We start from the raw sequence: 11,518 nt of genomic DNA, 5'->3' as shown, positions 1-11,518 counted from the left end.
GTATAAGTATTACTTCATCTTGTGCCGATCTATCATTGATTCTTTACTACTTATTTGATTAGATTGAACGTTTATACACATTTTTCTCGTCAACATTAGAATGTGTATATTATGTAGACTAGGTAGATGGCCCATGTCATATATGAATATGTTCCTGTCTTGGTTATTTGAATTTGACTGAGATTTTCGCGCTAGGCATAGACGCTCCAGAATAACAATAATTAGTTAGGACATTTTAGTTCAAAAGGGCAAGAAACAATTTTTGATTACAGTGGATCATATTTTGAGTTGGGATCTGTGATTCAAGATTATTGTTCTTAGTGTATGAATTAAGTTTTTTTTTTCAATGTGGAAATTGTCTGCATTGCCAACATTTAAATCACGTTTCTCCTAATTGACTCCACCAGCTGGAATAGAATTGCAAGTTCTTGGTGAAAAAGTTTAGGTCGAGCTTCTCAAATATCGCAGTTTTGGCTATCATCTCAAATTGCTCCACTCTCCTCAAATTGGTGTTTAGTTCCCTCTTCTTTCGATTTGTCGATTAACCTTCTTGGGCATATCCTACTTTGGATTTTCCTCGAGTTTGAGTTTAATAGACCACTCATACCAATTTTTTTTTTTGTATATTTGATCTAGGTGGATTAATTTTTATTATTTAATAATAGCGTTTTGGTAAAAGAAATTCAAAACAAAGAAGAAAACAAAATGTTTTCTGTTTTAAAATGCCAGATTCTGCCCCGTTTGAATCCAATCCTCAATAAAACAACAAAAAAAATACCTAAATTTTAATCGTAAATACGCAAAATTATTATAAAACGGTGAAAAAAATTCTTTATGAAAATTGTGTGTTTTGGACCACAATTTTTTTTAAATCACATATAGATGGTTTGTTGATAGGCGGACTTTGGAAAGCTAAACAATATGGATTCGAAACAATCCCACGAAACTAAATATATGTGGCCAACCGTAAACAATAAATTTCCTTATGGATTAGTCGAGGCCTTTCATAGGTTTGCGATATTTCTAGGTTAATAATTTTTTTTTTAAAGTCCTTAATCGTTTAACAGAAGCGGAGTCCATCTAAAACCATGTACAATGGTTTCAACACCTATTTCATTTTCAACAGCTTCCTTTTTTTTTAACAATCAAGGTCACATTCTCTCTCTTCCATCTAGTTTATACAACACTTACTTCATTTTTAACCTCTACAATGATTTGTTTTAAAAAATTCAACACCTTACCCACTATTTTTAATTCATATATTTATCTTTTACAATATAATAACTACATATTAATAATTTGATTGTAATTAACTTAAAAACTAGTTAAATAGAAAATTAGAAAATTTTGGTGGTTAAACAGAAAATTAGAAGAATTTTGGATGTTAAAAGAATTATTATAGGGATCCATTTAAGAATTTTTTTTTTAAAAATATTGAAATAGTTGATTGTAATGAAAAAAAAACATTTTTATATTCAAATGAAATGAGAATAGTCTTTATTTATAAGTTGATGACAAAAAAAGTCTCTATTTATAGATCATAAAAATCATGAATTTTGATATAGATTTTATTCTTTTAAAAAAATTATTATATGATAAATGAGTTTGAATTATTGACTGGAAATAAAAATAAAAAAATCTACACAACCAATGAAAACACATGACTGGCCAATATTTATACCCAACAAATTTTCGCCACGTGGCTGTGCTGGCCCACAAATTTTTTTATCAACATGTTAGAAACTTTACAACCATGTTAAATCTATCTAAGATAAAGCACCATATTTCAACAACCTTATTGTAAAGTATTAAACAGTTGAAATCAAAATTTCAACATCTCTGGGTAGTCTAAGGCACGCAATCATAAAAATAATTATATGCCATACGTAATATTTAGTTAGCACTTTTATGTTTCCGAAAATGTTTTCATTAGTTTTCACAAATTTTATTTCGAACATATAACAACCTTTCTATTCTTTTTTTGTCAAAGAATTTTAATAATTTTCTGGCCTTTAACTATTCAGGGGACTATAGTTACGTATGTTAAATTTTTGGGGCTTTAGACCACGTTTCAATTGCTTATGTTTAGAACTAGTTCTGGGTCAAAGACCAACGTTCTGAAAGCAAAATGGCAAACGAGAAATTTGTAAAGTAGTTTTATATTTGACTGATTTTTCATAATGTATTATAGTTCACCGATTTATTCACATAACGGATATAAAGTTTATATTTTGGAGCATGACAACATTTCAGCTAACAGAAAAGGGGAAAGGACCTAACTGATCCATACAAGTCTTTTAGGGAGAATTTCACAAAAAGGGAATCACAGTCCATGATGTTACACAAGCCTCACATCTTTGCTTTTTATAGAAATAACGTACTTTGAATCCCCAAAAAGCATTTAAAGATCTTCTCGGATCCGCAGAAAAAATTCACTTGTATATAGAAAAGCAATATATACATCACAGATAAGCAACTCTTCAGACACACATAACTGCAAATGTCAGTGCCTATGCCATATGAATGGAACATATATGATCAAATATACGTACAAATTAAAAAAAATATGTATATATATTTAGTACTATCAACTTGGTTCATTCTCCTTTTCTCTCTCTCTCCGGATCAAAATGAAAATGGGCAGTTTGGTCAAGATGATAGATGTGTGCAATTGATATTATGTTTGAAGAATTTAAAAGCCTATTGGATTTGAGATCTCAGTGATGTAGACTCCATGTTTTCTTCTTAAGGGTTCGGTTTAGTGGTATGTATAAAGGAGGATTGCTCACGTAAGCTAATACAAAGCAACAGTTAAATTATATGTCTCATCGTGATACATATTCTTTCTATTTCATATTATAGATAGTTTTAGAAAAAAAAAATGTGTTCCGCAATATAAGTAGTTTTCGTATAGTAATATATAATTTTTCATTTATTGGATATTGTGTACACAATTAAATAATATTAGTTTTTTTTATAGTTGGTTGAATTTATTGTTTAAATGATACTTTATAAAAATTAGCAATTTTTTTAATATTTGTGTGTTTTAACTAAAACTATATACATTTTAGAATAGAGGGGGTCGATAAATTAATAAACACTATAAATTAATAAATTTGCTCGATCCCGAGTTGGACCAGTTGAAAATATGATACAAATCGATAAAATAACTAGATAATAATGTTTAGAATTTTTTTTTTTGTAGATATATGGTCCCATTAAAATCATAAATTAATAATACATATATATATACATTTTATATAAATACAAACTAAGCATTATATTATTGGTTTTATATTCACAATGAAAATACCTCTACTTTCTTAACATTTCAATATATTTTGATAATATTTAGTAAAATTATATCGAAAACCACATTTAAATTCTATAAAACATAAAATTATATACCAAATAATATAACAAAACAATATGAAAGTCGAATATCTAAAATTTAACTAATGTATATACGTAAAATAAAATATTTTTTTATTTTATAAATAAAATAGAAAAATAGAAAAAAAATCTAAAAATAAAACTTTTATAAATTAATAACTCTATAAATTAATAAAATATCATAATTTTTTTTATCAAAGATCTTTAATTAATTTAAAAGCTAAAAATATTTACATATATTAATCTTAAATTCTTATCAAAGTGAACATTTAGTTCCGAGATATGGTCCTTCATGCGCTACTACGGAATTAAGATTCATTACTATGATATATAGTCCAAGACTCCAAAATACTAAGAAACTTAAGCTTGGTATATATTGGTTATCAAATAGATAACACGAATGAATTAACCTGTCTAACCGATTAGAAGTTTAGAATCAAAAAAAAAAAAAACCGTGTGTGTTTCCATTTCGACTAGGGGTGTTCAATCCGGATATCGGTTCGGTTTCGGTTCGGTTTTTTCGATTTTTTGGTATTTCGGTTAGTAAAATATAACTACTCTTCTAAATCCATATTTACTTCGGTTCGGTTCGGTTTATATACCGTCGGTTTTTGGTTTATTCGGTTTTACACCAAAAAACATAATTCTTTATTTTGGGATCATATTATATGAATTTTAGAGTCTTGTTGTCAACACATTCATTTATTAAAAAATATTATAAGTTTAAATAAAAAACAAAAATAGAAAATGTTTCTATCATCTAATAAAATAATCAAATCTATAATTAAAATCAAAGCTCAAAATTTTGATAACAAAAATAAAAAATAAAACAGAAGCACGAAACACAAAAATAAGTTATTATATTCTTTCATATTTAGCGTTCATCAAAGTCATGTTTCTTCTATTAAACACGAAACTCTATTCATTTATAGATAAAAAAATTGTGAAGAATTTCCACTAATTGTTATCATCAAATTTATAATCTTTATTTCAATTTAGTCAATGCTAAATTAAAGCAAAAAGATCAAAAGAAGACTAAGAAAATAAGAAGCATGTTTGCGATGAATTGTTATTTAATTATAGTTCAAGTGTTTTACAAATCAGGACTATTTTATTACTGTAAAAAATATGGTAATAGTTATTAGCAAAAAAAGTAACTTATGATTTTCATACGTTGTTATAAAATATATACATATTTACATGTTACTATTTTTTGATCGGTTTTATTCGGTTTATTCGGTTTTATCGGTTATATACCGAACCATATCCAAATCCTATGGTTTTTTAAAAATCATATCCATTCGGTTTGTATGGTATATACCAAATCCAAACCATATTATCTATTTCGGTTTGGTTCGGTTCGGTACGGTTTGGTTCGGTTCGGTACGGTTCGGTTTTGCCATATTGAACAGCCCTAATTTCTACGAACTTTAGTCATAGTCCAATGGTGCAATCATTGCAAATTACTAGTAGTATTACTTTTTGGTTAACTTGTGATTTGTGAATACAAGAGAAGTAACTTAGAGCATCATTAACGGGGTATGCAACTCCCGTCTCTTAGTGTTAATTGGATTAAAAAAAAAGAAAATTAGCATAATTACGAGGAAACATATCTTAATTACGGGAAATAAGAAACGGGTCCTCTGAGACACGTGTTGTCTTATGGTTGTTCTCGTGTGTTTCTCTCTCTCCACGGAAGCAAACCCGTGTCTCTCTCCCTTGCTCCATTTCGTCGAAATCACCGCATCTCTCTATCTCCTCTCGACGACTCCGCCTGTGATTTCTTCATCTGTCGACGATCGGATGAAGGATTTGGCAGGAAACGTTAACGGCGTGGCGAGGAGTCAGATGCAGAAGCGGTGGATTAGGAGACGCCGGGAAGAAAAAATCGGTTCCTAACTCGAACTATGTAGTGCATTTGGACAATTTCTCGTCCTCTTCCTCCATCACTCGTCCTCTGATTGAGATACTTCGAGATCTCAACAAGAAGATCCCTGATAACATCGTCAAGAGCCACGATCCTGGATCCAGCGCAGCTTCTTCTGGCTTTATCCCTTGGTACTAGATTTTGATCCCTCAACTAACTTAAATCGTTGTTGTTGCTTCTTGATCTGAGTTCTTGGACTTGTATTTGTAGGTTCCATGCAAACCGGATGCTCAGCTTCTACGCACCTGGTCTGTACCGAACATTGCATCTTGTATTTCTTCTCTGTAAAGACTAATCTATTCTCTTTTGTCTTCAGGTTGGTGTGGAGAGGTTCGTGACGTCATTTTCTCAGAGAATAATGTCACTGTTGTTTATCGTCTTACCATTCGTGGCTCTGATGGTGAGGTAAGAAGCTCCTCCACATTCACTTCCTCTCCTTAGCTCATGTGTCCATGTTTGTTTTGTCTTGGTCATGTATCCTATGTTAAAAGCCGGTTTGTTTGTCTCGTGTTGTGACTATACATAATCTTGATTACATACATGACCAAGGTTTTTTGTGCGTCTTTCTTTCTCCGTGTGTCACACTTTTCAAAAGCTGAAGTTTCTATGTAATGCAGGCACACCGAGAATCCACTGGCACAGTAACGATCACTGACGATGTGATCGAGGATCCAGTTGCTGCAGCTGAGGAAATAGCATTTTGCAGAGCATGTGCTCGATTTGGTCTCGGCTTGTATCTCTATCACGAAGAGTAGGCCGGTGTATACTTCACGTGTGCTTACCGTTTTTGGTTGTGTTGAACAAGTCTTAGGGTAACAACAATGGGGTTTCTCCACGTTAGTTTCTAAAGTTGTATATATAAATATTAATATTTAATTGTAAGTATCTAAAAGTTATGAAAAATCTAACCGAAAGTATTTATTCCAATTGGGATTTCTTCATATTAGTTTCTAAAGTTTATATATATATATAAATATTTAATTATGAATATTTAAAATTTACGGAAAATCCAACCGAAAATATCTAAACATAAATACTAACAATTAAATATTACATTTATATATATATATATATAATTAAATATTAATATATATATATATACACATATATATGTAACTTTAGAAACTAATGTGGAGAAACCTTCCCTCCCATTGGGATTGTTTTTATAACGAAACAACCCAATGATAGAAAAAGAGACAATGAATATAAAATAAAATTTAAATGTAATACTCTCTTCGAAAGATTGATGTTCTTGAATTTTTATTTGCATATAAAATATTGATATTTTAGAATATAATTAATGCACTAGTCTTTGAAACTAAGTATAAATTAAAATGTAAATTATGAATTGATAAAATTAAAAGTAAGAATTAAAGATGTTTTTTAATATGTCTTTTTCGCAAATGGCTGTTTTTAATGTCTAAAAAAAACTTGAAACATCAATTATATAAATACAGAGAAAGTAATAATTAGCGCAGCTTATGATGACGAAGGGTTCAAACAACAAAAATATACTTTATTGTTTATTGTTTAAAAAAATATATTAATTTAAAATTTCCGTTCTTTATTATTCTAATAATGTTAATATATGATTTCACATTTTTCATAAAAATACTGAATTAAATTTTAAATTTTTTTTTGTACTCTCAAATCTTAGTAGATCACAAAAGACGTCTAGTCTACCCTAAAATTAAATTTTTTTTTTTTTTTTTTTTTGTCATCAAAATACAGACTCATACTGACTCTGTGAACCAAACTGGGTGATCTGCATCCATGTGAACGACGAAAGACGATTGATTTCGAGCACTGCGTGCTAGACTATCCGCCTTTGAATTGTGCGTCCGTGGTACATAGATGAGCTCTGATCGGGTGAAGCTCTCCCTCAGGATCTTGATATCTTCCAAATAATTTGCAAAAGCTGGCCATTCCTCTGGTTCCGAAACCATCTTCACCAGTTGAGAACAATCCGTTGCAAACGTCACTTGAGATTGACGCAAGTTCTTCATACATTAAAATATACTCCAATATACGTCTACTATATCCTAAGGACATCTTCAACAATCCTCTTCATTTTGAAGGGGGACCACTCTTAAAATAACGAGATCAACAGGTGGTTCTCCAATTGTGACCCCCAAATCGTTTCTCTTAAAACTTTATATTTTACAGTTTAGTCTTCAGTTTTATTACTCTCTATAACACTATTTGATAAGTCAGTTTTTTATGTGTCATGTTTACGTTAATTTTCACTATAGTTTATTACACTGTTAACCTTAATGAATTAATATTATTTGTCATTATCAAAATTTATATTTTAGTTTTTATTAATTATTATTTTTATATATAAAAAGGAAAAAATATATATATATATATTTCAAAAATATCTATAAACTATTTTTATTTTCGTTTTTAATATATATGTATGTACCTATATATAATCATATCATAAAAAAAATTTAGTATCAAAAAAGAAATATCTTTTTTTTTTTCAGACAAAAAGGAAATATCTTAAAAGTAAAAATACATAGCGGTTTGTTATATTTAAAACATGTAATTTGACAATAAGAAATTTCCTTTTATATAAATCCAATTTCATAAACTATTTTACTAATTTCCATTACTAATATATCTATTTATTTTTTTCTTAATAGTTTATTGGGCTTTTTGCAAAAGTGACTCAAAACTTGGAGTCAAACAGAAAACTAACCTTTTCTTTTGACTCCTTTTTTTTTTGAGATTTTAACCCCACACCTGCATTTTATCTACGAAAATGCCATTAACATTTTTTTTTTTTTTCGAAAATGGCTTCTTTACTGTCTCAACCTCATCTTCTTCAAGTATTTACAATATTGCCACTGCAATGAATAGTGGCAACAACCTTGTACGAACTGTTTGGAGCTTTTAATGCCCTTTAATGCACGTAAATCTCTTTACACTCTCTCTGTTTCAATTGTTATGAACTAAAAACAACATTTCTTTCACTTTCTCTCTATATTCATCCAAAAAACTCAAGCTTTTGATTCAAAATATGGGCTATGGTTGACAGAGCCATATTTCTTTCGTTTTGACTTACGGTTGCTTTCGTTTGAGGTTCTGGGTGGTTGGAGAAGACCCTGTGTGCAAACGAAGTCATCTCACCTAGTTTAAGGTACGAATTTGAATTTTTTTTCAAGATCTGTTCGCGTAGAAGACTTACTAGTAAGTCATCTGTATGTAGAAGACTTACTGATGAGTCTTCTGGTCAAACGGACGACTTAAATTAAGTCGTCCAGCTTTGTTTGTTAAAAAAAAACACTCCAGACGACTTATATATAAGTCGTCTACGAGAAACGGGCTAGTTTTGCATTTGACCGAATCGTGTCAGATCTTTGACTATTTCTGGACGACTTATAATTCAGTCGTCTCTGGGAAAGTTAAAATTTCAATATTTTATGAAAACTTGACGACTTACGTGTAAGTCGTCCTAGGTTAGTTTTGTAATTGAAAAATAAAACTTCATAATTTAACTTTAACCAGACGACTTAATATAAAGTCGTCCCTCCAGAAGACTTAATTTAAAGTCGTCCGGGGAAAGCAAAGTCGTCCAGAATTTTTCCCAATTTTCTGGTCAAACCTTGCTTATCCCGGACGACCTTAAATTAAGTCGTTTAGCTGGACGACTTTCATCTAAGTCGTCTGGAGAAAGTTAAATTTCAAGTTTTATTTTTCAATTACAAAACTAACCTAGGACGACTTACACGTAAGTCGTCAAGTTTTCATAAAATATTGAAATTTTAACTTTCCCAGAGACGACTGAATTATAAGTCGTCCAGAAATAGTCAAAGATCTGACACGATTCGGTCAAATGCAAAACTAGCCCGTTTCTCGTAGACGACTTATATATAAGTCGTCTGAAGTTTTTTTTTTAACAAACAAAGCCGGACGACTTAGAATTAAGTCGTCCCTTTTAATTTTCAATTGCAAAAGTGACCTCTTTAGACGACTTTAGACGACTTACCTTTAAGTCTTCTGGACGACTTAATGCTAAGTCGTCTGCGGCAATGTTTATTGAACTTCTTCATTTTCTCTATGTTTACTAATGTGTTTTATTTTGAATATTTGCAGATGATTTTTCAGTTACATGCAGTGTATGGAGAATGGTTGTTGAGAGATTTCCGTTGGGATTTTGTGGTTGATGATCTCAAAGGAGCAAGATTGTTTTTATTGAATGAAGATTCAACACATGCTGAACTTGTTGCAATGGCTCAAGAAGATTATAACCTGGACATGAGAACAGTGAGTGTGGAGATTAGCTACTCATTACCAGCAGAAATGATGATGGCTCCAGGCAGTCTTCCCATTCATGTTACAAGTGATAGACAAGTTCGAAACTTGCTGGAGATACTCAAAACCCATAGAGTATGTCTTTGTGTATCAAGCCGCAGCAAGGTCGAAACGGTTTCAGAGAAAAGGGATATTGATGAAGCTGGTGAATGGGAAAAAGATGTTGGTGATAATGATGAAGCTGGTGAATGGGAAGAAGATGTTGGTGATGATGATGAAGCTGGTGAATGGGAAGAAGATGTTGGTGATGATGATGAAGCTGATGAATGTTTTGAAGATGTTGGTGATAATGAGTTTGTTGAAGATGAAAATCAAGATGGGGAGGAGGAAAATGGGGAGGAGGATGCTGATAATTCTATTGTTGGTGAAACGGATCAGAATGGTGGGGATTACAGTCTTTATGGAAAGGTTCCAGATGAGGACGAGGAAGATGATGATAATATTTGTTTTGAAGAAATCCAAAAGACATATGCTAAGACAAATGCTATTGAAGGAGGAAAATCGAATGGTACCAGTATCTATGTCAACCAGAGTTTTGTTAGCAAGGGTGCACTGCTTTCAGAGCTGCGGTTGGCAGCAGTGAGGGGTAAGTTTTCTTTCAGATTATACAAATCAACGAAAACTCTCGTTGTGGCAACATGTCCGGTTAGCTATTGTGGATGGAAGGTCAGAGCGAGTGTCAAACATGGGACAAACACGTTTTGGGTAACAAAGTATGTGGAAAAACATTTATGCTCAGCGGGAGACCGAATCGCTCAGCGGAGACACTGTACTCCGAAGTATGTAGGTAGTCTTTTCATTGATCGTGTTGGAATCATTGATGGGATAACTCCGCAGCATATCACTGATGCAATGAGGAACATGTTTGGCATGGCGCTTGATTACACCACTTCATACAGAGCACTGTTATATGCACAAAGATTGGTGAGAGGATCAGCAGAAGAAGGGTATTCGCGTCTGGCATCATATCTCGAGCAAATCTCCATTGCAAATCCTGATTCTATCACGGCGATAGAACTTGATTCTATGAAAAGATTTAAGTATCTATTTCTCTCTTTTGGAGCTTCTATCAAAGGTTTTAAGTATCAGAGAAGGGTCATTGTGGTGGATGGAACTCACCTAAGTGGAAAGTATGGAGGAACTATGTTAGTTGCAGCCGCACAAGATGGCAATTTTCAGATATTCCCATTGGCTTTTGGGATCGTGGATGAGGAAGATGTACCTTCTTGGGAATGGTTTTTCACAAATTGGCTAGTTGTATATCTCATGACAAGCCTCTGGTGATAGTCTCCGACCGGCACAAGGCCATTAAAAGTGCGTGTGATAAGGTGTTTCCTTGGGCAACCCGAGGAATATGTTATTATCACCTTCAAGATAACATTGTCAAAAAGTTTAAAGGGAAACATCTCATGTACTTGGTGAAAGGGGCTGCTTATGCTCACACGGTTTACGATTTTGACCGGTACATGGCTGAGATACGGAGTGCAAACCCGGAACTTGCAACGTATTTGGAGAAAGCCGACGTCAGGCTATGGTCAAGGGTTTATTGTAAGGGGAACAGGTTCAACATAAAAACAAGCAACATTGCTGAATCTATTAATTCCGCACTGAAGCGAGCAAGAGGATTTCCGATTACGTTCCTGCTGGAGTTCATAAGGCAGAAGTTAGGAAAATGGTATTGGAAAAGGAGACAAGATGCTTTGAGTCTCACAACTGAACATAGCGGGGGTGTTGAATACTTGCTTGCTGTTCGAGAAGAGATAGCGGATACGATGACGGTCGAACCAATTGATGGATGGCATTTCTTTGTCAAAGGTGGCAAAATGGACTGTGTGGTTGATTTGGAACATGCAAAGTGTGATTGTGGTGTCTATGGAG

General features: G+C 32.3%; 1 protein-coding gene across 1 annotated transcript; it reads left to right on the top strand.

The window, feature by feature from the left end:
* The first annotated feature begins 4,846 nt into the window (after positions 1–4,846).
* On the top strand, positions 4,847–6,261 carry LOC106447789 (DNA repair RAD52-like protein 2, chloroplastic). Its single transcript, XM_048771612.1, has 4 exons — positions 4,847–5,451; positions 5,531–5,568; positions 5,637–5,725; positions 5,938–6,261. Exons 2-4 carry the CDS (start codon positions 5,547–5,549, stop codon positions 6,073–6,075), a joined length of 249 nt encoding a protein of 82 aa, XP_048627569.1. The 5' UTR covers positions 4,847–5,451; positions 5,531–5,546; the 3' UTR covers positions 6,076–6,261.
* The last annotated feature ends 5,257 nt before the right edge of the window (positions 6,262–11,518 follow it).

This window comes from Brassica napus, unplaced genomic scaffold, assembly GCF_020379485.1.
Source record: "Brassica napus cultivar Da-Ae unplaced genomic scaffold, Da-Ae ScsIHWf_1229;HRSCAF=1756, whole genome shotgun sequence".
Classification (NCBI taxonomy): Eukaryota; Viridiplantae; Streptophyta; class Magnoliopsida; order Brassicales; family Brassicaceae; genus Brassica; species Brassica napus.
This window is presented reverse-complemented; position numbering and strand designations above follow the sequence as displayed.

Excerpts from the sequence above, each read along its gene's own strand:
- LOC106447789 (XM_048771612.1), top strand. The coding sequence starts at position 5,547 with ATGCTCAGCTTCTACGCACCTG. Across the intron at positions 5,569-5,636 it reads GCTCAGCTTCTACGCACCTG|GTTGGTGTGGAGAGGTTCGT; the intron begins GTCTGTACCGAA and ends TTTTGTCTTCAG. Across the intron at positions 5,726-5,937 it reads TTCGTGGCTCTGATGGTGAG|GCACACCGAGAATCCACTGG; the intron begins GTAAGAAGCTCC and ends TATGTAATGCAG.